The following is a 27,984-nucleotide window of genomic DNA, read 5'->3' as shown; positions in this document are numbered from 1 at the left end:
AGCATCAGCTGCACTGCTGCAGACTGGTTTTTCAACACATCAAGGATTTTACATATGCTGGCTTTACTAAATAGAAAACCCCACACTGAAAGTCCTAAAGTGATAAACGTATTTATAAATAAATAAAGCCTCGGAGCATCGACATGTTTGCTGGTTTCATTTCATTTCATTTAGTCAAATGTGCCAGAATAAGCACAAGAGTTACATTTCATCCGCAGTCCAATGGCAGGTCGTCACAAGCAACTTAAAACAAACGAGAATTTAAGACCACAGACAAGATACAGCACGTGAGTTAAAAGGTCTACATACATACAATATAAACAAGAAGTTAAGATCAAGGACATGATACAGTACATAAGTTAAAAGGCAGGGAAGGGACACCAGAAAGGAAACCTGTGTTACATGTGAGCGCTTATCTCTGCTAACAGACTTCCTGTTCAGGCTGTCCTTTCTTGTCCTTTTCATTTATGTAACTATGACAAAATTAGATGTCATAGTCATTTATTAGAATGATGATGATGATGATGATGATGATGATGATGATGATGATGATGATGATGATGATGATGATGAAGAAACACAGCAGTACCCTCTGATGGACTGTTACAGAGCTCAGGCGCTCTGCTTTATTTTGCAAGGCTGTGGACTGGTTTTCCACTTGATCTACAGCTCCATGTATATCATGGCAAGAAAAGATGGCTTCCAAACAAAAACAGCTGTTTGAGCTGATCATCAGGATTGTCTGTGCCAAAGTGTGGGAAAGCACATGTGCTGTGGTCATCCAACAGACTGTAATCTGCAGCCACAGCATCATTAAACAGGTGCTTGCTTACTTACTGACTGACCTCCGACAGAGGGGAAATTAAAATAAAATAGGAGAATCAGCCTCTGCACATTTTCGACCTCTGATCAGACAAACAATCAGCGTGTCAGCGAGGAGATCTCAGGACAAAACAACTGAACATTGAACATCCAGCGCTTCAGTAGCCCTTTCAATTTATATTGTACAATATTTTCTGTTGTTGTTTTTTTTCTTCTTCTATTTTCTACATTTCATCTTATTGTGATCATAATACTGTAACCATATTGAATAAATGAATGTTTTCTTAAAGAGAAAAGAAATGGGAACAGGCCTATTGATTCTCTAATCCTTGCAGGCCAACTTGTCCCATGTGCAATCAAAGACAGCTTAAATAAGGACTCTTGGCTCCTTCCATTAAAATGGGTAATTTAAAAATGAGATGGGAAGGAGTGTGAATGACAGCAAAATGAGATGGGAAGGAGTGTGAATGACAGCAAAGTGCTCAGATAAAAATAAAATAAAAAAGGAAAGGAAAACGCTATGTCAGAGTCAGTACTGAGGGGGTGTATTAAAAGCTGAAAAGTGAGGTGCAGAGAGGGGAAAACAAAGGCAGAGTGGATAGTTTGACTGTCCAAATTCTTGTTTATGATAAATAGCTGACTTTATGATGCAAGTGGCCACTGAATGTCCCCACAAGATAAATGAAGCGTTTAAAAATGGTGATTTAGTGCATGTTGGTGGTTGAGCAGGCATGTGTTTGTTTCACTCTGTGAATACTGAGTTTGAAGAAGAAGAGAGAGAAAAAGCTCTTTAAAGGAGAAGTGTTTGGCTCTTAAAAGAGCCGTTTTTTGTGTGTGTCGTCTTCAACGGTGTGGAGTAGATTTACTTGGCCTTGGCAGGCTTCTCGGTCTTCTTGGGCAGCAGCACAGCCTGGATGTTGGGCAGCACGCCGCCCTGAGCGATGGTGACTCCGCCGAGCAGTTTGTTGAGCTCCTCGTCGTTGCGGACAGCCAGCTGCAGGTGACGGGGGATGATACGAGTCTTCTTGTTGTCGCGGGCGGCGTTTCCAGCCAACTCGAGGATCTCAGCAGTCAGATACTCGAGCACGGCCGCCAAGTAGACGGGGGCGCCGGCACCCACACGCTCGGCATAGTTGCCTTTGCGCAGCAGCCTGTGAACACGGCCGACTGGAAATTGCAGGCCGGCACGAGAAGAGCGGGTCTTTGCCTTGGCTCTGGCCTTTCCGCCGGTTTTGCCTCTTCCACTCATGTTTTCAGTACTTTCTAGAGTTTACAGCTCAGAGAAAATGTGGCCTCAGTGACTACAAACCTCCATTATATGTCCGCGCCGCGCGCAGGGGGGTTCGCATCAGACCAATCAGAAGAGAGGCTTCCGGCAGAGGCCGAGCGCTCATTTTGACCGGCTTTCTCGCCAATCAGCAGCGGCTATTCTTGAGGTGGGTCGCTCCTTCAGGCGGTGCTGAGCTCCAACAGGAGCCTTTCACCAATCAGGAGGCGGAGGTCTGAAGCAGCGTCATCACTCCGCAGCCGGTCCCACACTTTAAGAGCAGCGCGTTTTCTCTACTCACTACATTTTCTCCTGTTTGTCGAGAGAAAGACGAAAGCATGGCAAGAACCAAGCAGACAGCTCGTAAGTCCACTGGAGGCAAAGCCCCCAGGAAGCAGCTGGCCACCAAGGCAGCTCGTAAAAGCGCCCCGGCCACCGGCGGTGTGAAGAAGCCTCACCGCTACAGGCCCGGTACCGTGGCTCTGAGAGAGATCCGTCGTTACCAGAAATCCACCGAGCTGCTCATCCGCAAGCTGCCCTTCCAGCGCCTGGTCCGAGAAATCGCTCAGGATTTCAAGACCGACCTGCGCTTCCAGAGCTCCGCCGTCATGGCTCTGCAGGAGGCCAGCGAGGCTTACCTGGTCGGCCTGTTCGAGGACACCAACTTGTGCGCCATCCACGCCAAGAGGGTTACCATCATGCCCAAAGACATCCAGCTGGCCCGCCGCATCCGCGGAGAGCGCGCTTAAAGTGTCTCTAATCGTTCTTTGGCCAATCACAACAACAAAAACGGCTCTTTTAAGAGCCACCTCACTTTTCTCTCAAGAGCCTATTTCTTTGCCCTTTCACCATTATTTTTTTTGTTCTTTTTTATATTTATCGTGATAAAGACTGATTTGAGAATAAAGATTTACTCTAATTTAATTTTGCAATAATACTGAACGTGTTTAGTCCATAGTCTTGTCAGTTTGTAATGACACTTGAGATATTCAGGTTCAAAGCTGCTCATTGTCCACTTTTATCATGTCAAAGTCTGTGCCTTGCTGCTCTCCTCTGCTGACTACAATGAAATGGTTGTAATTTGTCCTCTGTGCTGCTGGCCAGCTGGATTGGTACAGGATCAGACTTCAATTATAAAGTGGGAATATGGAAACAATTGCTCCTTGCAACACTAGGATGTACATCATTAAGAAGAGAGTATGTGCTTGTTGTAGGTTAGGATGAGGTGTCAACTTGCCTTCATGAATAACAGTCACATTGTCTTTACATGAAGCTACAGATCTTTCAATAGTTCATAGAGAGTTGTACGATTAGAAATGGTCTATCTGCATTAGTTTGTTGTCAACCAACCAACAATTAACTCCCTGTATTAAATCTGAGTTTAAGTCTTGGTGTCATCCTAGACTCACATCTAAGCATCAAATCCCACACCAACACGGTGACGAAAACCTCAGCTCATTCAAAACTCTGCAGCTCGACTAATAACCAGAACCAGAGAGCAAATCAGTCCCGCTTTGGCTGCTCTGCACTGGCTTCTTGTAACATTCAGGGTTGATTTTTAAGGTCCTTCTCCTTGTGTTCAAAGCCCTTCATGGACGAGGACCAAGCTACATCGCCAACTCCCTCCTTTATTATTTGCCTCCAAGAACACTGTGATCATCTGCTGCTGGCCGTCTGGAGGTTTCCAGCAACAGTGAAAAGAAAATCAGCGATGTGGCCTTCGTCCATCAAGGCCCAAAGCTCTGGAACACACTACCCACAGATATGAGGGAAGCAGCTTGCTTAAAAAAAAGGAAGCTAAAAACTGATCACTTCAGCCTTTTACTAGCTATTTATTTATTTTATCTATTTAATTATTTGACATTCACTTTCTATCTGTTTTTATGTCCATCCTGTTATCTTTATTCCACTCTATTTCTATTTTCACCCTTGTTTCAATCCAGTGTTAATTTTGACAAGAATTTTAAATTTAGTTTAAACTTAGTTTAGTTAGTTTAGTCTTAGTTGCTTGACTAAAAATTGTAAACTGATAAAACTGTTGGTTTAAGTAACGTTTTAGTCTTTTATTTTGTTTTTTTCATCAAGATTTTTGTTTCATTTTAGTCAAATGTTTTTGTCAGAATTTTCTCAGTTTCATGATACTGTGATGGATTTTGAACCATATTTTTATTATTCATAAGGAGGATGACAGCCAAGCTGTCCTCCATGACACACACACACACACACACACACACACACACACACACACACACACACACACACACACACACACACACACACACACACACACACACACACACACACACACACACACACTCTGCATTGAGCAGCTCCATCAGACATGATGCTACATCCAAAGTGTGCAATGCAACCTGTACATAACAGTCTGTAAATACTATTTGCAGTTTTTTAGGATGACATTTTCTTTTTATCCCACTCTTATACTTGTTTTTCATTTGCATGCACTTGTTATACTCTATCCGCTTTATTGATACTGCTGTAAATTGGAATTTCCCCTCGCAGGACTAATAAAGAAATATTGAATTGAATATGAATGCCTCAAGTGTGCCAGATGAAGTGCAATAAAACATTTATTTTTCAATTTACAATTTAGCTATGCAATAAAATGACATCAACAAATACTTCCAAAACACAATGACAAAATTTACTTTCTATTTCTCTATTCTCCTAACCATTTCTTGGTAAGCACTTTGAGCTGCAGCTCCTGTATAAGCAAAGGTTATGATTGTTGTTTTCAACCTTGTATTTGTTTATGTACTACTTATAAATGACAAGCACGTTAAAAATAGTGTCACCCAAAGCAGTTAGGAGTCATGTAAAATGTTTTTTTTTTTCCCCATCCGTTTTGTTTATTGGCTTTGAGTTTTTCTTTCTGATGGTGTTAAAACGATGTCTCTCAATGATAGTATCACAATAAACAACCAAGCAAAACAAGACAAAGATAAACAGGTGATTCACAATGAAATATTAGGATCATCACATATGCTCTGCCATTGGGCTGTAGCTGTCACAAATAAGTTCCTGCTTCTTTTGAGGTTTACAGCAGGTTTCCACTAGAGATGTATACACATTAACTTATTCTTTTAAACTTATTAGCTTTTGTGACTGAAGGAACGTTGACTCTGACAGTAAAGTGGTGGCTCTTAAAAGAGCCTTTGGGTTTGGACGACGCCGAGCAGTTTACTTGGAGCTAGTGTACTTGGTCACAGCCTTGGTGCCTTCAGACACGGCGTGCTTGGCCAGCTCACCGGGCAGCAGCAGGCGGACGGCGGTCTGAATCTCCCTGGAAGTGATGGTGGAACGCTTGTTGTAATGAGCCAGACGTGAAGCCTCACCGGCGATGCGCTCGAAGATATCGCTCACGAAGGAGTTCATGATGCCCATGGCCTTGGAAGAGATTCCGGTGTCAGGGTGAACCTGCTTGAGGACCTTGTACACGTAGATAGCATAGCTCTCTTTCCTGCTCCTCCTCCTTTTCTTGCCGCTCTTAGTGGCCTTAGAGACGGCTTTCTTGGATCCCTTCTTGGGTGCAGACTTCGCTGGTTCAGGCATTTTAAGGGTTTGTACTTCGCAGCACAGATAATTATCAATGCTGAAAGCGACCGTATTTATACAGGTTTCATGCAAATTTAGTGGGTAACCTCTAGCCCGTGATTGGTTGCGCTGCTCACGGGCTGGAGGGGGGTGGGCTTACTGTGGCGAGACCACCCCCCGCGCGACTAAAAGCAAACGGACATTGATTCAAAGTGGACGGTTTCCTAACGGACGACTGACCCGGCGCTAATGTGGACCTCAGCAGTGTGAGCAGCTCCTCAATTACTAACACTGCTACTAAGAGCACTGTAAGACATTGCAGTAAACAACAACAACAACAACAACAACAACAACAACAACAACAACAAAACCCATTATTTTTATGGTACTACATCAAGAGCAATGGAAGCAAGAGGCAGGTCGCAGACAATAACTAATTCACAGTAACAATAATGATTTATGAAAGTGATCTGAATGTATTGCAATAGTGATAATATAGTCAAAACAAAACAAAACAAAACAAAAAAACAATAAACTATTATTCACTGGTTTCACACAACATTCCCCTGTAAACAACTCAACTGAACTTTATATATATATGCTCTCCTATTTTGTTTTATATCATATTTCGGTAGAGTCAGGAGCCAGATTAAACAAAGTCAAAACTGTGGTGTGGGTCAGTTCAGAGTTTAAAAAATGAAAAAGAAAAAAAGATTCAGGTAAAAAAGAGAAATTAAAATCCTTGGTGTCTGAATGGTTTGGAAAGACTGCTGCCACTTAAACTGTGAAAGAAAGTGAGATTAGGAAAGAGGTTGAAAAATGAAAAATGTTAGAACAAAAATACTAATTCCAAAGCCCGTTAAACATAATTAAAATGCTTTTTTTTTTTTTTTTTTTTTCATCACTGTGAGCTAAGCTATGAGGAAGATGAAAGTCATCTTAAATTCACACACAAATAAGGTGTGAATAGTGTAAAATCTCTTGGGAAAGGATGTGAAATCATTTTGAATTTTTCACATCCAGTATTTATTGTAACTTCGGTGCTGGGTTCAGTATGAATGCATGTGTGTATCTGCAGATAAGAGACTTCACAGCTTCTTCAGGTCATGGACTTTTTTTTAATACACATTTCCATTATTTTTATTAAAAATTCCTAGAATCTTTTATTAGTTGTAAATGAAATGAAAGGTAACCACTAACAAAAGTGGCATCCTTCTTAGAGTATGTTATTCCAAATCTATCATTCATCAACAAATCCTGCACAAGCTGTCAGTGTACTTGGTGATCTTGGTCATTTTGTGGAAGGCTAAGCAGATCTTGTATGGCTTGTGGGGCTTGCAGGGGGTGACGTGGCACACATTGTGATTTCTGATGGAAGGGTTTTGGCCCTTACGGTGTACTCCACCCTGCCTGGTTCTAAAAGAAAGAAAAAGAAAGATAGATGTATTATTGTAGTTTTAAAATGCATAACTGCGTGGAAACATCATTCATTTCCAAAGACATCTGTAAGCCACCTGGAAGTCTGATTTTTTTTTTTTCCAATGTAAAAACATTGTTGCCAATTGTGAAAACATGTGGACAACCACAATACTCTATACACTTTGGAAAGATGTGGACTTTGATCTTCATTCTTATATTCTTTGAATACAATTTTGTATTTGACATAGACTTGACTTATGAGGTCATCGCCACAGTGCTGGCTGTCATTACTCAGTGAGAAATCATCTGTCGAGCATCCAAACCTCAACAGGTGGAACAATTGGCGTCTGAGTTTGATTTATCAAGCTGACAAGAACTCACCCTCAAAGCACTCTGGGATGGGGAGGTTTCCATCATTACAGGTGCTGGCCACAGGGTAGCCACACCTGTCAGCTCTGTTCAGACAATAGAAGACAACGTGTTCTCCGTGGAGGACTCGGTTTGGTTTCAAGTCTGCAATCCAGATCTTCTTGCCGTTGTAGAAGATGCGGCCTCTCTTGATGCCAACTGTGCAGGGAGCTGGGTGCAATAACAGAAACGCTGAAGCATTTTTGCACCAACATTGCACATCCCCTCAGAGGATTTTAACAGTACTGGGTGCAGGGAAATTTTAATTACTACCCCCATGTTTGTGTAAAAGCACATCTAAAGGTTGAGAAGAGATTAGTTTCTCTGGAGACTTTTGCAGCTTTTGATGCGCAGAAACATTCTGATTGTGTGTGCATAACTGACTGCTGATTAAGTGAATCCAGACTCTTTAACAACAGTGAAACATAAATGGAGAAATGTAGTCTTAGGGTAGTTTTTATGATCCCATTTTCCCATGACTCACCTCTGCAAACTGGCTTGGAAGACCAGTTTCCTGTGTTTTGGCATTGTATCTCAGCCTCACCATCCAGAACATAGTGCTCATTGCAGCCGTACTGAACCTTCTCCTTGTAGCCATGTTGTCTCATCACAGCAAAGGTGATGAAGCCATTTGATATGCCTGTTGGGATGGAGCAGCTCACCTCTGGGACCATCAAAAACAGGTGAAAATGTGAGGATTTATTTAGTGAATACAACTGCAAAATGTAGGCTGTCTAAGAAAAAAAAAGAAAGAAATGAAAGACATACAGATGAGAGCAGGAGTACCTCGGCACACTGGTGGCTCAGTTGCAGTGCCATCAGCCATGCAGGATCCCCTCTCATAACTTGGTGCCTTTGGTGGGTTACACTCATACGTCCAGCCTTGCCCATACATGGTGGTGGTTCCACTAACTGGCTTATCGTGGACAATTCTTCCATCTCTAAGTGACTTGGGCAGTGGACAATATACAGCTGTAAAAAGAAAAAATGATCACACCAGAGTTATGCTGTCATCAGCTCTGAAGCCTTTCTTCTCTGTCAGTCTTAAGAATGAGAAATCCACATTACGCTGATGTTATTTATACTGCTTATAGGCAACAAAAAGAGAATTTAATGTACACATCTATATCAAAGTCGTGCATAGTGTCAATAATGAACAAAGCAAGTTTCTTCTCAACATGATAACTTTATAGACACAGATACAAAGTAACAGAAATTGGGCAAATGCAAGTGCACCGATAATCAAATAGAAGATCAGCTCCCCAGTTAGATTAAACATGTTTAAACGTCGCATCTCCACTATAAACTGTACATTTCCCTCCAGTACCTTTGCAGAGAGGCGGTGGGTTGCTCCAGGTACCATCATCTAAACACCTACTCTCATTGGCTCCTTGCATGACATACCTGATGAACAAAAGTTTATTCGGACACGTCTTACTGTAAACACACCTTGCAATGATCTTTTTGGAACTAAAAAGTGACTTTTACCCATTATCACATGTGTAGTTGAGCACACTCTTGAACGGAGCTTCTGTCCTCCCCATTGCTAACGGCTGCAGAGCTCTTGGGATTGGACACATCTTAGCTGTAGAAAAGGTGGCACAATGCTGAATCTACACCTCCTGTAGGTTAATTATGCAGCACTAAGTAATCATGTGTTGCGATGACTGCCCGCAGTAGAACACATTTATTAATGACTGTGTCTCAGAAATAACATGTTCAAAGTAGAATAAAGTGGATAATGCACCTCTAATTATCTAATAGCTGTCTACCAGAACAGAGCATGCAGCATGAGAATACATCAGCTAAGAATTCACTTTCACATTCTGACGAGCAGTCTTTCACTTTCACTTGAGCATTTCTTGTAAAAGAGAGAGAGAAAAAAAAGAACCTTTTTGTCTCACATTGAAATGAAATAATGCACCAATACGACAGTCCTGTAGGAGCACTAAAATGTGTTATTTTTGTCATTAATATATTTTTAAGGTGCTTTTGCGCAGACTTTCTATTTTAAGGTGGTTGTAATAATTTAAGAATTTCAGCTGTCCAAGTTAGTCCAACACTCACAGGAACATGCCAGGTCTGACTGTGTCCACTCTCCTGAGGCGGTGCAGGTCATCCTTTGAGAGGTCGTTGCTGAAGGCGTGTACCCCCGCTCACATGTGAGGGTCACTTCCTCTCCGACCTCATACACGCGCTTTAGACTCAAGACGTCGATCCCGTCAGTGACAGGAGGTCTGCCACATACTGGTTAGAGAGCAGAAATATAATCTGACGAATATATAAAAGCCGCAATTCACAGGATCAGTGTTCACATTTTACAGGTGAATCGTTGTAATAATATTAATTGAAGAAGAGAAGATTTGATGTTGTGGATTCTTCTGAAAGTTTGGATGCAAAACCACCAGTAAGATATGAAAATACAAATAGGTAAAGAACAGGGCTTGACAGGATGTAAAGCAGGAACACTTGCGGCACATTAACAAAAAATACAATGAGTTCAGTTCATGCTCACATACAAATAAACCGGTTATCCTGCTCCACTTTACCTTTCTTGGATGTTACAGTTGTGCATAAAGCCAAATGGCCGAGGACCAGCAAAATCAAAGTCAGAGCCATCTTCTCTGGAGGGAAGTCTCCTCTGTGTCCCCTGCATCTGGGAGCAGATGGGACCAGCATAAGAGCTGTTGAGTAAACAGACTCCTGAAAGCCTGATCCAATCACACGCCAGTGTAAGCTCCTATTGATTGAGCGCAAAGGTCTTAACTCCTGCATATTCACCCAGAGTCAATCAATAGCCTTGATTTGGTACAACAGACAGCAGCGGACACACAACGTGAAGTCAGCTCATAAATAATAAAAGAGGACGATTCCCAAGACACACAGACAGATGCACACAGATTTTTGATGAGCAATATTTAAACCATATCGCCCCTTTCAGTAATACTCAAAAGCTGTTTACCTAAATTAAGCATTACAGCAATAATTCCAAATAACATGCTGTGTATGTGCTCTAGCCTGGGTTAACAAATAGATGCTTCCTGGTTAGGATAGGAAAATCTAGGATCTATGAGTTCAATCCACATTCGAGAGTCCAGTTTTTATTATTAAGAAACAGAAGCTCTGCGGAACCATAATCGCTTAAATCACACAATACCTGACACCTAACAAGGTCAAATGATTTGTTGATTAAGAGTAATACCATGTGTTTGAAATGGGTTCTGATTTCAGGGAAGAGCAGGTCTGGTTTATGTAACCCAATTCAATTTGCTAATGCATGTCTTTCACAGAAGAAAGAAAGAGAGACGGTTCTGCTGCTCTGCTGGTCAGTGAACCCAGAGGAGCTGGTGAACTTAGAAAAGCTGCAGAGATAGCAAGCGAAAAGCAAAGAGGTGGTGAACCCTCCTTTGCTGTGAGAACACCAACCGCTACTGGTGTTCTCTCTCTCTCTCTCTCTGTGTGTGTGTGTGTGTGTGTGTGTGTGTGTGTGTGTGTACATCATGAATCCAGTTAAGGTCATCTTCCTAAGATATATTCTTTATATATTCATATTCTTTAAGAGCAATTTGACAAAAACAGAATTACGCGCATCATCTGAGGCAAAAATGGTGAGATTAAGTGGAAAATCATGCTTATCAATGAAATGGGAAATGAATGTGCTTGTGTTGAAGAATAATGGTTTTGAAGGACTGACGCACAGCACTCTATTCCACTTCTATTCTAAAGCATAAATATTAATTATGAAGGTATTATTATTATTATTATTATTATTATTATTATTATTATTATTATTATTATTATTACAGTGGCATAATAATAAGCAAGGCCTGTGTGTAAAGTGCTCGTGCTGAGCTGAGCGCGCGCACAGTATAAGCAAACAACTTCTCCACTGCAGCTTAAAAAGTGTAATGCGCCATAAGTCCACACGGTGACGCCCTCATCCCAAATTCCTGCAGCGGGACCGGGAGGCCTCCTCCCACCACAGCCGTCCTGTTGCGTGACATCAGCCAGACAGAAAAGGAGGAAGAGGAGCGGAGCAGATGTCAAGCTGCACAGAGACACACAGACCACCAGAAACAAGTTGGTTTTAGGAACAAAATGAGCAAAGAGCTTTTTGGACAACTGTGCTGCAAGGGATTGAAGGCTCTTTATCTATTTCTTTTATTTCAAACTCAAATGAGCAGTGTGCTCTCTGGGCCTTGCTATAACATGTGATATTTTGGACAAAAATAACCCACTAACTTAAAATCCACTACAGACTTCAGAAGAGATAATCTGCAATTCAGAGATTCCTGCTTAAAACAGATCATCCAAGCATCTGATTTGTGGAAATAATCCACAACAGGCTGTGTTGAACAGTAGAGGACTGAATATGCAGTAAGGCTTCATGGGTGCTTTCATGTATTGTTTGACATCAAGGGCATCACAAAACCCTTTGTGATTATAACTGAGATAAAAGGTTGTGCAGATACACTGTGAGGACACCGATGTCTGTTGCCAGTTTATTGGGTAGCCTACACCTTGCTAAAACGAATGTGACCCTGCTGTAAATCCCACCATTAAGAATGTTAAATTACTCAGATGCTGGAACTGTGTCAGAGGGGTGCAGTTCCAACTTTGTGATCATTTTGGAGGCTCTAGTTTGAGGCACTGGTATTAATGCTGTGTGTGTGATGTGAGTGTAGATTACATCTACACCAACACTACAATTAGTATTGCATTGGTAACTTCAAATGACAATGAGATATAAGTGTAGGACTAGTTAGCTGCACACTTTTAAGCCAGCTAGACTCAAACCCCTACCCCTTAAAGCTCTGAGCACACTGCACACTTGGCTGATTTAGACTAATTCATGCAGAAAAAGGCAAGACAGTATTTTTGACCAACATTCATTTCTTTAGGAGGAAGTGGGCTTTAAAGGTCACTTCTAAAATCCGAGCTACTATCCTTCATACTGAACTTATATTAACTTGGGCCACCAACACTTATCAACACACTACAGTCACGCTGAGCAGCTACCAGGTTCGCGCTCGAGACGTTGCTGAGCTTTTACTTTGAAGGCGGGAACCGGATGCGGCACCTCTGCACTCTGGCTAACTTGACAGCGGGCAGAGCTGTCAGCGGAGCAGCCCAGTGGTATCGACAGGCAGGGAAAGCCCTCAGACAGTAGCCTACGGTGTCTCCGGTGAGGACCGCCACTCCGCACTCTGCTGGCTCTGCGCCGCTAAACGGACTGAAAAGCACTTCAACACAGCGACGCTAAGCTGTCATTAGCATTGATTTGTTTTCAGAGGGGACATGGCTGACGTGAGTTTAAACGAGTCGTCCACCGCGGACGTGGCGAACAGGTTCGCCCGCAAAGGTGCTTTGAGGCAAAAAAACGTCCACGAAATCAAGAACCATAAATTCATAGCCAGGTTCTTCAGGCAGCCGACTTTCTGCAGCCACTGCACCGACTTCATCTGGTAAGCCTTCCTCCTGCCACCCCCTGACTGCTGCCTGTTGCACGTTGGATAACTTTAGTCGAGTCCTCTCCGCTCGACGATGTAACACAACTTCAGGATAACTTTCCCTTCTCGATCCTGTGACCTTTACACTTAACTAGTAGACATTTGAAAAAGGGAAAAAAAAGTTGCATTCTGTGTCAAGCTGTGTTTTACTCCAGGGATCCCGATCTGTCGAAGTGTCGTCCAAGCTGTCCCCTTATGGGAGGAGTTGAGCTGTTGATGCTGGTGGTGAAGTGTTTGCAGGAGAGTGTGTCAAACTTGTGTTCAGGGCTGTGCTTTCACACACACATGAGAAATGCTCTGATTCCCAGTGAGAAACGAAAGTGGTCATTTTCATGTGTGTGGCAGCAGGAAATCTCAGGACCTCTGTTTGAGAATAAATTCAGTGTTGCGTAAACATAAATTAACACATTTGCGCAGGAGTGGTGTTGTATCAGCCTTGACAGGCAGCTGAATGACAACAGTCCCTGCTGTTAATGTCAGCTTTCTTCCTCCCTGATTAACGCATGACTGCTGTGGCTGAGGTTGGACCTGGATGAAGTCTTTTCATGACTAATAGGCTCCCCTTCCTGGCACGTCATTGCGCTGTTACAGCACTTCCCCTGCACTAAAAAGAAGAAAGAAAGAAAGAAAGAAAGAAAGAAAGAAAGAAAGAAAGAAAGAAAAGGCCCAACATATGCATATGGTATGCAGCTGAAACCCATGCGAAGAGGGCAGTGACGTGCAGAGCTTTGCCTTTGTGCTGCAAATCTTTCCATTAGTGGGGAGACAGTTTGGAAAGTTGCTTCACTTTAACTTAACTTATTTTTTTCATGCTTCCTGTCTTGCAGTTGCTTCTAGTCTTTCTGTACATTGCTTTACTTACTGTGTTTATTACTGTGCACTAAAACACAGAGGCAATGGTCTTGATTGTGAAAACATACTTGGCAATAAACTTGAATCTGGTTGTAGTTATGTCTTAACGGTGAGAGGAGTTGACTTGCAGACAGCTCGGTAGAGTTGCACCCACGTTCACAGTCCTGTTGCTGTTTGCAGGTGGGAGTCTGACCTCAGGCCCTTTATTGCTGGCGACTCCTAACCTTAAAGGTTTTACACCATGACCTTTGCCTGACCAAACGCTCCTCTTTAGCAAAGCATGAGCTCAGTGTGAAACACAAAGGTGACAACTTAGATTAAAGAAGGGAGCCTCTTTATGCACATTTAGATGTTAAATCAGTTTGGAGTTAATGTTTTTCCTTGCACATTAACCTAACATTAAATTTGCAAACAGTCACATGCACATGCAGTATATTTGTATGTGAAATAGACACCGTATTTATTTATATCAGTGTCAGTTTGAAAAGAAAACTGCTTTCCTGACGTTGTGAATAAAATGAAATCAAGCAGTAGAACACATGGTGGCTAAAAGTATGCGGACCCCCAAACATTACAGGCATATGTGTTTGTTGGACACCTCATTCCAAAACCGTGGGTGTTAATCTGCTGCCATCACAAACCTTCACCCTTCTGGAAAAAGCTTTCTATAATAGTTTGCACCCTGGCTGCAGGGAGTCGCTCCCATTCAGCCTAAAAAACATTGTAGTGAGGTTGTGAAAACTACCGAGAACTGGTTAACTGGGAACTGGCCTCCTGCAGGGTGTCCAGGGTAACCAGAGATATCTGACTTTACAACCCAGGAATGCGTATCGAGACGCCAGATGAATGAACCTGTTCGAAGCTGCTGAGAGTAAATGCCTCCAGCTAGCTATGGAAATTTGAAAGCACTGATGTGCATCATACAGCATCCATGGTATGAATGTATGTATGAATTTCCTGTTTGTATGTGAGCCAGAAAGAGAAAGTGAACAGCTATTTAATGCAACCTTCTCTGTTTTGACAGGGGGTTCGGAAAACAAGGATTCCAGTGCCAAGGTAAGACCACGACTGACCCGTTCAGACATCATGTCACCTGTGTGTGTGTGCGTCATGTGTGTATGTGAAGCACAGGCTTTGGGTGTCTCCTTTGCTGCTTTTCTGTTGTCTTGCTGTCACATGAACCATCACATTTAGCGTTGAGCCATTTTTCCTCACTGGATTGATGCTGTTTGAGCTCCATCTCATTTGTACGCTGACATGAGAAGAGGACGTGTGATGTGCGTGCGCGTGCGTGCGTGCGTGTGTGTGTGTGTGTGTGTGTGACTGCTTTGTATGTGAGCGGTTATTTCTTCCAACTGTTGTTTTTTGATGTGTCACAGATACATACTGAGGACATCATGACAAAATTATGACCAAACTGACATACGCACTCTTTATATCTTTCATACTCAGCGTGCCCGAATTCACCTTCATTTTCATGCAACTCTATTTCCATCCTGCTCATGATTTGTTTGCTATTTTGCAACCACAACTTTGTTTACCCACAGTCAATGTGGTGTTGTTGTGGTCGTATTGTGTCTTACTCATGTGGACTGAGTCTTGAATAACATTTTACTTCACAGTATAGAAAGTGTTTGCGCAGGATTATTGTTGGGCGATTAGGTGAATGTACTGGCCGTCAGTGATTGGCTGAGTCCATTGTTGCACGTCTTCGTTGGGTGAAAGAGAGAAACTTGAATTCAGAAGTCGTACAGTCACTTGAGTGTCTCCTTTCTTGGCATTTAGCAAACTCGCTGTTTGCACATTTGTCCCAACTGAAACCACTGTGGTGGCTGCGCGTAAACACCTACACGAATGCAGCAGCAATGGCTGGTTGTTGAAAACTTTAACATATAGAGCTAGACTGGACTTTTCTGTTGGTTTCTGTATTCTGTATGAGTTCATGCTTTTTATATCTATGAACAGCAAGCAGCGTGTTTGAGCTTGTTGGTGCTGAATTAGATTTAAAATGCAGTCATGATTGGTTTAAATGTTCTGTTTAACTGCTTCTTATTTGCTTCCCGTTCCTTGTCAGTGATTCCTAACAAGTGAAGCTTTTGCTAAGTGAAAACAGGCCTGTTGGTTGGCAAAAAGGCACTGAAGGAAGTGTGTTTGGTGTTTACTGTGCGAGCTGAAAGCAAAAGCAACAGGTGAGACTTCTTTTGACAGACCGAAAGAGAGGAGGATGAAGAATGGAGGAGAGGTACAAAACACACAGATATGGCAGATCTGGTTTCCCACGTCAGCCCACGTGGATTTCCTATCAACCCTCCGTTTGAGCTTCAGCATGCGTCGACTCTCAAGATCCCTCGTCTAATGTGGAAACATCTGGGCTTGCCAAAGTCGGACTCAGTGCCCAGGTTGTAGTGCAGATGATCCTAAACTGATGTTTTACTTGGGTGTAGTATGGAATACATATAGTCTTCAGGGTCGCCCCCTGGATGTCTTTTCCATTTTGTTTTTCACTGAATTTAATTACAAAAAAATACTCTTTTTCAAGCGATGCCCGAACCCAAAAGAGACTTCGCTGAAGAGACGCAGCTAATGCACAAAATACAATATTTATGAAAGACATTTCTCATGATGTGCACATCCTTTCATTTACATTCCAGAAACCTGAATTAAAGTCAAAGCTCCCGGTTACTTGAATATTTGATCACAGGCGTTCAGTGTTGTGTTATTGTTATTATGGTGTTATTATCAGATGATGGCTGTAGTTAAAAAGTGTGTGTCAAAGTGTCCAGTGTGTCACCGCAGTAAAATCAGCCCCCAGTGGACGACTTGATTGGAAATGCCACGGATGGATTTCTTCCCCCTGAGTAGTTCAGGAGAACAGAAGACAGTCTCTCTCTCTCTCTGCTGAAGATAAACACTTGGCCATGCGAGGCGTTTGATGTCCGTGATTCAGAAGCTCTTCTCCTGAGAGTGTCAGAGACGTGCAGAGGTCTTCACTGAGTCATTACTCACCATACCAATACATTTAGATGGTTACATGGTTCTTAATGTCGTGTGTGTCTGGGAAATGTCCTCATATGGGAACATGCGTATTGGCCCGTGTCTACATGCGAACTTGTCTTTCACCAGTGGACGTGCAACCGCCGACGACCCGACACCCACTCGTCTATGTGTTCTCAGGCTTTGAGTGTTTTCTCCTACTTGGGTGAAACCAGGCTCAGAAGTGAGTCAGTCCAAGGTGTCGGGAGCGTTGACAGCCTAACATGTTTTTGCATAACCTGGCGTTATCGTCAGCCTTTCCGCCAGCCCCCTCCTCTGCTTTCACAGCAAGTTGTCATTGTCACCCTGCCTCATTGTTACTGTTTTGATGCTGGAGATGATAAATTGAATGATTAGAAGGACAAAAAGAGGCCTTGTACACAAACGGCACTCTGGGGAGTGCGTCAAGCACCGTGAACATCCAGAGATCAGACCGGATTGGCTGCACTGCTTCAAACTGACCACTCCCTCATTCCAGTGTTAATCTGTGCCAGGATGTGTTGAATGAATGATGTGTGCCATATCAAGATGAAGGTGACTTGTTACACTGCTGCCATTCAGGAAGAGAAAGGTCCCTAATTTGTAGTATCTATTTAGCCATCAATTATTAATCTTCTCCTTCCATAAAATGAGGGTCAGGTCCTCCAGCGGAGCCGGCAAGCCTCTCTGTGACTACTTGAAGTTGAGTGACATTTCTGTAACAAGAGTGACATTTAATGTTCAGCCCTGCAAATGTCCCTTTTCTAAGAATAGGGTGGGCTGCACAGCATTACATCACATGTGAAGTTAATAATGCTGTGAGCCTGAAGTGTGATCGGGCTCCTCAGAATAAATTGCCACCAATGATAAGTCGATGGTAACGCTAACCAACCGTTCGATTATTGATTAATCATTTAAGTTTAGGATAGTAGTATACAGTAATGATGCTGTGGACGATATGAACTCATCTGGCTGCAGGTGAGAAGAAAAAGCAATGAAATATTAGAGCAAAAGTTAATGTTGAACAGAGTTAATGTTGTGGAAACAAACAAGCCTATCGCTAACCACCTTTCTAGATGGTATCTGCGCTGGGAGCAATCTGTCTGTCTGTTGTCAACTGCCTGCTTCTCCTGTGGAGTCTTATTTCAAGGCTCTGGCCGGCTGCCGCTGTGCAGCAGGGTATCTCAAATCACCATTCAGTTGACATTGTAATACAGCCGGGCAATTTGTACCAATGCTCCTCAGCAGGGTTACCACTCGGATCTTGTTAAGTTCACAGTGTGAGTGAAGGGATAGGGTTTCTCATTTGGTTTTTCGTCTCCTGAAGCTTTCATTTACCAAGGGTTAAGCTGGCAAGGTAATCCTGTTCTGTGACCTGTTTCGCATTAAGTCAGCGAAACATATTCATAGCGAGCCACGGTCCTCAGTCGGGCCACCGAGCAGACCCTCCTTAAGTGTTTAGGGGTCAAGTGCTCTTACTGGAGAAACGTTAGTGTAATTATCTGCCCTCACTCCAGTTCCAGGAGGTCTGCCACAAAGTGACTTTTCTAACAGGACATAGGTGTTATGAGGCCATCTAACTCTGCTCACTCTTGTCTCGTTTGACAGGTTGCTGCTTACACCCCAAAACTTTGTCTTGCAAATTGATGTTCCATCTGGCTTCTTGGTTAAGTGGCAGTGAATGAAAATAGTCCTGCTTTGCTGCTTTGTAGCGACTAGAATTTAAACCTGTCTGGGGACTTATTTGAACAAAGAGCAGAAAGCAGCGATAAAAGGAGCGATGAAATCAAAACTAGTCGACTCCACAAAATGTGGTTCTTCTTGTTCTTCCGGGAGAAAGGCTATTTCAGCGCCGTGTGGAAGTCTCCATTTCCGCTCCACACGCAGATCATCTGGAGTGTCGATGCAGTCCATGTATTTGTGGTTGCTCAGTCGTGTGTAGAGGACTGGACATTTACTGGCAGACTATAGACAGCTGAATTTCACCCAAGGCTTCCCAGTGATCCCTGACATACATGAGGAAAAGATAATGAGTTTTGTTGTTCTGCCTCCCAAGAGAGCAGACTACTTGATATCCGTCCATACATGTGAGGGTGTGCCCAGCTCATGAGTGATGAATGTCTGTCCCCTGTTTTGCCCTGCTAGCTAAATGCAATGCGATATTTGTTATGATGGTGAGTCCGCCATGAGAATCAAAACATAACAGCAGATATTAGCTGAATAGCTTTGTTTACCCCGTGCTCCTCAGTGTTTGCACAGTACTCAAAATATCCTTGTCACATCCGCCACAGCGTCATCCCAATAATGTCTCTGTTGATGGTCAATGGAAAGGTAAACGCTGACTATCCACGGACGCATCCAAGCTGGCTGCCGCATGCTTTCTGCTGTCATTGGTTGCTGTTTTGTCTTTCCTTTTTCATTTTGCTCAAACAGCTCGTGCTTCCCTGCGCATGTTTGCGTGATGCACTGGTTCATGCTTTCAGGGGTTTCTCCGGAGGGTTACACAGACTTTAATAAACTCAATTTTTTCATGAGAGACATGAGAGTTTATTACAATTTCAACCCCAGATGGCCTGAAATACACCACGCTGGTGTGTCCCCTAGTTAGTTACGCTTTTATGGTGAAATTGCTTAAAAACAGCAGTATAATAGTGAGGCAGCTGCTTTCATCAGGCTGGAAACGATAGTACGTTACCAGAACACAAAGCTGTGTACATAAGTGGAATATTGGTCAGGAGTAGCGTCCTTAGCTTCTTCTATCAAATGGAGGACAATTACATTCATTTAAGGGTGTAATACCAGCGAAAAGTGGGTTTAAACCCCCCCAGTGATAAAACTTTGAGGCACTGATCCCGCAGAAGTATCATCATCTTTGTTGTTAGCTCGTTTCTCTGTTTGCTCTCTGTCATTTCTAGGGCTCACAGCCAGACCACTCCCCTCTACAGCGCCCTCAGCCCTGGGTGGCTGCCTACGGATTGGCTCCCATATGGCCACTTTCTTTCCACACACACACACACACACACACACACACACACACACACACACACACACACACACACACACACACACACACACACACACACACACACATATCCAATTCCTCCTTCTCACATAGTTTGCATTGGCCCTTCATACGGCTTTGTCCCAGAGTTAGATGGACATCAAGATACAAGCAGAACAGAGAGGAGTCATCATGATCGTGTGTGTGTGTGTGTGTGTGTGTGTGTGTGCGGGCGTGTGTGTGCGCGTGTTTGAGATGGAGAGGAAGGGGGCAGAGTTCAAAATAGGCTATATTTGGAGTTTGGCCCCCTGAAGAGACACACTACTGTGCATGGAGTTGCTTCTGTAGGCTTCTATAGGAGGACACTTGCTCTGTCTTCTGATGTCACCCACATTGAGAGAAGCTTGTTGAAGCTGTGGTCATTGCTACTGTGATTGATACCTTTAAATCACTGATGGTGATCGCAACCATCCTCTATAATACTCCCTGGCGCCTGAAGAGATGCAGCACGTCTGACAGAGGCTATAATAACGAATGCTGCTCCAGAAAATCCCCAGCAGTAAAACCTCTTAGTCCTAAAGCCTCCCCAGCTGTAAAAGGGTCACCTAGTGGTGTAACAGTAGTTAAAGCTTGCTGTTCACCAGTAGGCTTTAACTACTGGTCAGCAGATTCCTGTTGAAACAACTCCTCGCTATTACTTTCAGTCCAGCAGTCAACAGCACTGTGAAACCAACATTAATGGCAGTGATATCAACGCATCCTAATTACAATAATCTTGGAGTTCAGTGGCTGGAGCCAGCCAGAGGCTCCCAAATAAAAAGAAACAGTTAAAGTCACAGTAGCTCTCAGAAACCTTGCAAACTAGGCGCTGCTCATTTTTGAGTGGCTGGTCACCCTTCATTCAGTCTTCAGGTGGAGACATCAGTGACCTGCTGGACAGACAACAGCAGCAGACATTGGCTCGTCACTAATATGTGAGGCTGAGGTGGTCTGAAGAAAGACTCTGGACAATGAATGAAAAGAAAAAAGCATTTTTAGTTATATAGCTTTCAAAAGACACAGATGGGTAGAAAATTGAAAACCAGCATATTGTGTGTTTATATTGAAAAGCTGTTAGACCACTTCAGGCGTCCTGAACAGCTTCACTGTGCCTTGATTCTGCACGTCTTTGGTGTACTGCTATAGAAGAAGCTATAACATCAACACATATAAACACTCATGCCCAACTTGTTCTAAATATATATAGAAGATCCCTCAATTGGTTTGAGTTTTCTCTGGGTGGCATTTCCCTATGGTTGTGTAAAGGATGTAGATCTGCTGTGTTTGTCACATAAATATTGCTGAGCCCATCATATCGAGCCATTGACAAGAAAAAACTATGATCATTTCAGTTTCTTGTGTTCGGGATGTCTGTGTTGTTCCAGTCTTGGTTATGCTCGGTGATGGAAATTGGCAGTGCTGCTGATTTCGAATGCTTGCTGTTAGCATCACCCTGTGATCCTCCCAGAGGATTATGTGTTTTGATGAGCAGACGTGTGTATTCCTTCACTGTAGATAAAAGTGCTGTAAGGCATGTTCTGCAAAAGTGTATAATTGTTGTTGACAGGCAGTTCATGTTGCCTTTGACAAAAATATTTCCTGATCAGGCCTGTTTTGACAAAACGGAACAAATTCAATATCAAAATGTGATTCAAAATATCTCAGAAAAGCTAATAAGTTGCAAATAAATGTCACTCCTGACATGCAGTATGTCTTTGTCTTTAAGCCACGGCTGAATGAAGCCTTAATGATCAGTGTGGAAGGGGAATCGGAGGTGCTGGCTAGCAGCTTGTTTCCAACCAGAGGAGGCATCGCCAAAGTAAATGGGATGGCTGCGTTGGATTTCCCTGAAAGCCTCTTGTCTCTCTTCCTGTTTCTTGCCAATCAATTCAGACCAGCTGCATTAAGATTGGACTAATCCTTCATGGCGGCCTGCATTATTTATCACCTGAATTCCCACCATGCATTTGGGGGAAATGCCGTGCTGTGTTCAAAATGTGCCTCATAGCTGTAATGTGTTTGCCGCTGTATAAAGTGATGTTTGCACAGAAAAACGCTGCTGTTAGTCATATTTCTCACCGTAGAGGGACTGTGTAGGAATATGTAAATTCCAGTGCTTACAGAATGAGCATTCATCAGAAATATTGCTTTTAAATGAATGTGACTGAGCCCTGATGTTAAGTCAAACATGTCGATATTTGAAATGCTGCTGTGAGCTTTGTTGCTCCCTTGCTGCAGTTCTTCTCTCCTTGCTTCAGAGTCTGTATTAGATTACCTTCCGGGCTTCCATGGAGACACGGACGACACTTTGATGAGAATCTGCTTGTCTCTTGGCACAGGACGGCCCCTGTGTGGAGGGAAATACATCCTCTGACACCTGCATGTCGTGAGATAATAGAGCCCTGTTCAGTTCCTGATTGCATGCTGTCATGATGTAGCCCAAATCTGTTTCACAGTTTGATAAGGGGATTTGTGTGCAGGAAGAGGACTGACTGAACAGTCCCAGGTGGGATGACGTCCATGCTCCTGCTGTCATGCTGATGTCACATGGAATTTGAATGGTCAGATTTTTCTCTCTCTACCAGTCTGACGCCGCCGCTGCAACGAAGCTGCACAGAGACATTGCAGTACAAGGCTTTGCACAAACAACACTGAGCTCCTGGATTTGTGATCTTGTATGTTGGCTCAAATACTGGATTTAACCTTACTGCTCTCCTGACAAATGACTCAAACTGTAAAGGAATGTCCATTGATTGAATGACTGTGATTTTAAAGCCAACATGCCACGTCTATAATGTTAAACACTAAATTCAATCCTGATTGTTTTGTGCTTGCAATTTTTATTCTTTTTCTGGATGCGTAATGTGTCTTTGACAAGTGCTGGATTCTGTAGGGAAATATCGAACTTCAGTGCAGGCTTCTTGTTTTTCATTGTCAGTAAGGAGATGACAGCAATTGTAAAGCCTTGCCTTTATGCCATTTTGTACACGATCAAGTTTCATGGTAACTGTTGCGGTCTTTAGCAACAGTTAGCAGTTAGCAACAAACATTTGAACGGTAGGCTGTTAGCAAGTGTTGAGATGGTAGTGCTTGATCTGTGTACATTCAGGAAAAATTCAAGGGGAAACAATGCAAAATAGGCATGACAGCCATTGTCAGTAATACCGTGACTTTCAGTCTTTTTAAATGAGGAAAGAATAAAACCGATGATTGAAACATGAGTAGAGTTAGCACAAACAGTTGCTCTTGGAATGATGCCACACATTAGTATTAATTTTTTTTTGCTTCTGTTGGACGACTGTGACATTTTACATGAACCCGAATACAACAGCAATCTGTCGCTTATCTAAAAAAACGCCATTCTGGCTTCTGCCTTTTCTTACTACAGCATCAACATTGCTACAACATTCATTTGAAGCAGCAGTTAAATCTGAAAATCCTGGGCCAGCCCTGCTTTCTCATGCCTAGCCTTGAAAACCAGGAACAAAAAGTATTTTATGTGTGATTATGTGTTGGTGTGTGTGTGCATGTATTGATGTATGTTCAAGAAATTTGTGTGGACAGTGTACCCAATGCAGTGGCGGGTGGAGGAGAAGGCCCTGCCAGCAGCTCCGTGTTGTGGCGTCTGCTCTGTGTTAGCTAGAGCTCGTGCAGGAGGAAGTGTTTGGCAGCTCGGTCATAATGGACTCTGGTTGAGAGCGTGCAGATGCAGCACGGCGAGCCAAAGTCTCAGAGCCTCAGCACATCGTGTTTCCCCCTTTTATCTTGTCAAGAATGGCTGTATTTATTGTGGTGAGCTAGTTTTACAGGGCTTGAACAGAGATTTGTCAGGACGGGTGTATTTATCATGGTCTTAAGAGACAACCATAAAAGAAGTGACACTGTTTATTATCAGTAAGACCTGAGCGTGTCCCAGCACTGATACAGCATGGGTTTATGTCTTGATTCACTATTTTACAACAGTGTTTTGCAATCACACCAATCCATCGTAGAGGAGGCTGAGATACTGTTTCGGCAGCTTGTGCGCTGTGCAACATAATAAGACACAGCCACACAGTATTTTGCATTTCCAGTCAGATGTATGACTGGCTGTTTTCCACCACTCGAAAGTCTGGCCTTCTTGCTGCTGCCGTTGCTTTCACTACAGTGCATTGCTCTCTCTGCGGTCACACATGGATGCAACATTCTTGTCGAGTTGTTCGGGTGTTGTTGACAGACATTCGGGGAAGTGCGGGAACATAACTGAATTTGCAGGAGATGAAACGCGCCGAGGGCAAATGGAAACAACGGGAATGGTAACTCGCAATCACGAGTGTAACTGATATGAAGCTTGTGTGAGCGCACATTATCCCTGCGGATACACAGTGTCCTTTCAGAGTGCGTAGATTTGTGGTAGTTAGGTTAGTTTGACCCATTAAAATAACCTCTGCAGCAGCTGTAATGGTTTCTAAAATCATCCATTTAGATGATTAAAGCCAGGTCTGTGGTTTCAGTGTTAAATCTACTTTCAGATGGTGGATGATAATGTTTTAGGGGCAGAATTGTATCATAGGTGCTTAATGGGAGGTTAATGGTAGCTTTTACTTGAATGAAACACTCATTCAGTCTCTCTTTTTTTGTGTGTGAATGGAACCACCTGTCGTTCTGTGTGGAAGGAAATGTGCCCGCTTACTGGGATTAACTTTTTGACTGGATGCGAGCAGCAGGGAACAATCCTTCCCTTCGCTTCCGAATCGATGCTGTATAATCAACAAATTCCACATCTGTCTGCGTGCAAAGTACGTTCTCTGTGCCGGTGTTGTCCATAGGCTGGGTTGTCTGTCATGCCATTTTAACACAGACCTCACGTTGTCCTCTGAAGTTAGGTAAAACCCTCAGTTTTAGCGGTGGCTGGCGACCTTCAGAGATCCCCAGAGGTCAGCATGTCAGGAGCGGGCGCTCTTAGGCTTTTCTCATCACTCCTCGCGGATCTACAGCTGCAGCTTTGGTCAAATTTACCTTGAATCGATAGAGCTCATGACACCAGCTTCAAAAGGCAGGCTTGATGGGGGATACCCTCTTTCTTCTCTTGCCTTTTAGGTCAGGCTGAGTTGGTAATATCACATAAACAGTCAACAGTTTCCTGTGTTTTTACTTCAAGGGTGGGCTCAGTTGTTTGTATAAGAACAAGCTGGCATGTATGAGGAGTGAGAGTGTGCACAGACATAGACTTGCATTGGTTTTTTCACCCACAACACAGTCTGGAAACCAGTTGATGTGTCTCTGGTGTCCATTCTTGCCTTTTGTGTGTTATAGTTGTTTGACCGAGTTGGTAGAAGAACCGGTGCAGTCAAGTGTCTCAAGTCATTTGCAGTAATGACTTGGTGCAGTGGATGGGGAAGAAGCAGATAAAATCAGCCAGTTACAGCACAGATTTCTTCTTGGGGAATTTGTAAATGAGAAATTGATGAGATGAAAGTGGGAATAGATGTTGTAGCTGTACACCCAAGTGACTACCCCTTTACAGCAGTCACTTGTCTTGATTTAACAGCCTACAGGCTTTTCTGTTGTACCAACCCCCACCTGCTACATTATGTCACAGCAAAAGTGGCAGATCACTGCCATCAGTTGCACCCAAGTCACTCATGGATTACAGAGTACCGAATAATCCTGATGATGATAACTTTCATTGGGCTTTATCGTCTCGATCATCACCAGTAGTTACAGCCACATGTGAGTCACTAAGCCTGTGTGACCAAATGCGCACATGTTGTCCATTCTGCTGTCTTAGTTTGCTCCAGTTTACACAAACAAATGCAAGAGACTTACCAACACACATGAACTCATCCACACACAGATCAGTTTTAAAAGTGTCACTTAGGCCTGTATGTCAACATCTGCTCTCTGAAAGTGGTTCTCCGTGGCTGTCATCTTAATCCATATCCAGAGCATATGGCCTGGTATTATTGTCGTTGTATTATATTGCTTTTCCTTATGGCTTCTATGTGATTTCTTGTCGATGACTCATCCCGTGTTTTCTATTTTTCTTTCTTCTGGCTCGAATGCACCCATATGAATCAATGAACTTGAATTGTATTTTCTGCATTTGTGAAGGAGACACACAGGGTTAATCCTGTAGTGTTCTGATGCATGATAGAAGTTTGGAACTGAAGCCAACAGTCTCTTGTATGTAGAAACCAATATCACAGGTCTTTATAGGCAGATACAATCAAAGTGATGGCAGTCGCCATACAGCAAAGAAGCCAGGCCCCTTAAAAATGTAGCAATGCACATTAAAAGTGATCTACCACTGGAGATTTTAACTACAAGGAATGTCGTACTCACTCGGTGCCATGGATGCAATGAAATGGAATTCTTCATGAAAACAGCAGTGAGCTTCACTGAGGCTGTAGTCCAGCAGAGTGATGGCCCTCTCATCTGGACTTAAAAGACTTTAGACACTTAAGGTTTCTCTTTCAACCCCCAAATTTTGCATTTGAGCCACACAGCGACTGACAGACGTCCAATGAAATCTGTATTTTTAGCTCAGAAAGTAAATATTTGCCTGAAGAGGAAGGATCTGTTTCTCTCTTTGTGCTTTTTTTTTTCTTTCGCTCTTCCTCTCACCTCCTCCCTGGAGTTTTTTAATGCCCACTGAAGTTGAGGTGGTTTGATGGCAAACATGCCAGACCTTCCCAGGCTGATACCTTGTAGCCCCACAACAAACCAGACCACAGTTACCAATCATGCTGGGTGATCTGCAGAAAATCCTGAAAGACACCATGAGGGTGAGTCAGCTGAGACGGACTGAAGATATTAAATTGCAGCTTTATTGGATGAAAAAATCAACCAGTGTAATCAAATCAATAGTTCAGTACAAATAAAATAAAACAGCTGTTATCGTTTCTTGCAATGCATCAGTCATGTTGTGTCTTGGTGCTGATGTGGCCCAGGTTACCTCATTCTAGTGCTACAGCTCAAGGACAGAGTGCTGCTGGATGGAAAGCACGGCATCTCTGTTTCCTCCTTCAGCTAATGACTGGTAAGCCTTCTGTTTACAACTGGAAGACTTTCCCCGTCTGTAGGTTTCTCTGTCATTCTGTTTACACAGATCATGCGTATAGCTTTGTGACTCAGAGGCAACATAAGCGGGGAGATCTTGTTAATGCTTCCGGCTGAATGAGCAATTGAATTTCTCTGGCTCTTCATCATCATTGTGGTTGTGATGGTTGTCCTTTGTGAGGTTTGGAGCAGTGAACAGTTTCTCTATCAGAGTCTTTGTACTGAAGATGGTGTAAAACAAAAACCATAAAGCTTTAATTTCATTTTGAACCCATCTGTGACAACATCCAGCAAAATATAGAAGGCTACTCATTAGCATTACGTGCTTCACAGAACAGAACTACAAAATACAGCAACAGAAAGCTTCAGACAACATCTGTCATCCCAATCAGACAATGACGCATAGCACTTTGCAAATCTTACAAAAGCTATAATAAGTGATAATAATACTCATTACAATGTTTCTTCTCATACAATTGAACTATTGTGTAAGCGCTTTGTCAGTCATAGTGAGTTGCTGAAGCTCGAACGTTGTATAATCTCTGCGGAAAAGTATCCACGCGACCTTTTCAAATCATAAGCCCACGCATCTTTTGATGAACGCTTACGTATTAAACACTAAGTGGAACATTAAGGGCGAAAGATACTGCTCACCATGGGAATCAAACTAGCTGTCTTCATTATACTTAAATAGCTTTTGTGAAGTATTAATGTCTTTAAAGGAAGGACAAGAAATGTAGCATCTTTCCAATTACACATAGAGTCAGATGAATGAAGCATGGACAAGGACAGGTTATGTGCAGTCAAGCAAATATGCTGCCTTCTCAGGGAAGTCCCCCCACACAACTGTGATAGCATGAAAAAAAAAAGAAAATTTGACTGAAAGACTGTTAATTGGAAATCTCTGCTGCGTCCCCGGCCTCTAAAACTCACTTCTACTTCCCCTTCATGGTGGGTTTGAGCTCCCCGTCATGTCTCTGTCTGCGGTCAAATGTGTTCTGTGTGACCAAGACAAGGAGTTTCTGGCAGGTAAAAGGCCATGGGCTGATGGGAATCTA

At 43.0% G+C, this 27,984-nt stretch overlaps 5 protein-coding genes across 6 annotated transcripts in view; 2 read left to right on the top strand and 3 right to left on the bottom strand.

Moving 5' to 3' along the window:
* Positions 1-1,684: 1,684 nt before the first annotated feature.
* On the bottom strand, positions 1,685-2,083 carry LOC139337615 (histone H2A). The gene has a single exon (XM_070972299.1). The coding sequence runs from the start codon at positions 2,069-2,071 to the stop codon at positions 1,685-1,687; it is 387 nt and encodes a 128-aa protein (XP_070828400.1). The 5' UTR covers positions 2,072-2,083.
* A 341-nt stretch (positions 2,084-2,424) lies between these two features.
* Positions 2,425-2,838, top strand: LOC139346267 (histone H3). Its single transcript, XM_070985263.1, has one exon. The coding sequence runs from the start codon at positions 2,428-2,430 to the stop codon at positions 2,836-2,838; it is 411 nt and encodes a 136-aa protein (XP_070841364.1). The 5' UTR covers positions 2,425-2,427.
* A 2,437-nt stretch (positions 2,839-5,275) lies between these two features.
* Positions 5,276-5,662, bottom strand: LOC139343294 (histone H2B). The gene has a single exon (XM_070980833.1). It carries the CDS (start codon positions 5,660-5,662, stop codon positions 5,291-5,293), a length of 372 nt encoding a protein of 123 aa, XP_070836934.1. The 3' UTR covers positions 5,276-5,290.
* Positions 5,663-6,950: 1,288 nt separating this feature from the next.
* LOC139348634 (beta-2-glycoprotein 1-like) lies at positions 6,951-10,098 on the bottom strand. The gene is made up of 8 exons (XM_070988897.1): positions 10,021-10,098; positions 9,539-9,718; positions 8,960-9,056; positions 8,799-8,875; positions 8,258-8,443; positions 7,956-8,135; positions 7,445-7,642; positions 6,951-7,060 (listed from the first exon to the last, which is right to left on the bottom strand). The coding sequence occupies exons 1-8, from the start codon at positions 10,088-10,090 to the stop codon at positions 6,951-6,953; spliced, it is 1,098 nt and encodes a 365-aa protein (XP_070844998.1). The 5' UTR covers positions 10,091-10,098.
* Positions 10,099-12,600: 2,502 nt separating this feature from the next.
* prkcaa (protein kinase C, alpha, a) overlaps positions 12,601-27,984 on the top strand; it is a 138,886-nt gene continuing 123,502 nt past the window's right edge. For both annotated transcript variants that reach the window (XM_070972151.1, XM_070972142.1), the window contains exons 1-2: positions 12,601-12,936; positions 14,858-14,889. In XM_070972151.1, the coding sequence (XP_070828252.1) occupies positions 12,770-12,936; positions 14,858-14,889 (199 nt within the window). In that variant the 5' untranslated portion in view covers positions 12,601-12,769. The remainder of the gene's footprint in view (positions 12,937-14,857; positions 14,890-27,984) is intronic.

This window comes from Chaetodon trifascialis, chromosome 2 (assembly GCF_039877785.1).
Source record: "Chaetodon trifascialis isolate fChaTrf1 chromosome 2, fChaTrf1.hap1, whole genome shotgun sequence".
Lineage (NCBI taxonomy): Eukaryota > Metazoa > Chordata > Actinopteri > Chaetodontiformes > Chaetodontidae > Chaetodon > Chaetodon trifascialis.
Note: the sequence above shows the minus strand (reverse complement) of the source record. Positions and strands in the feature narration are given on the sequence as shown.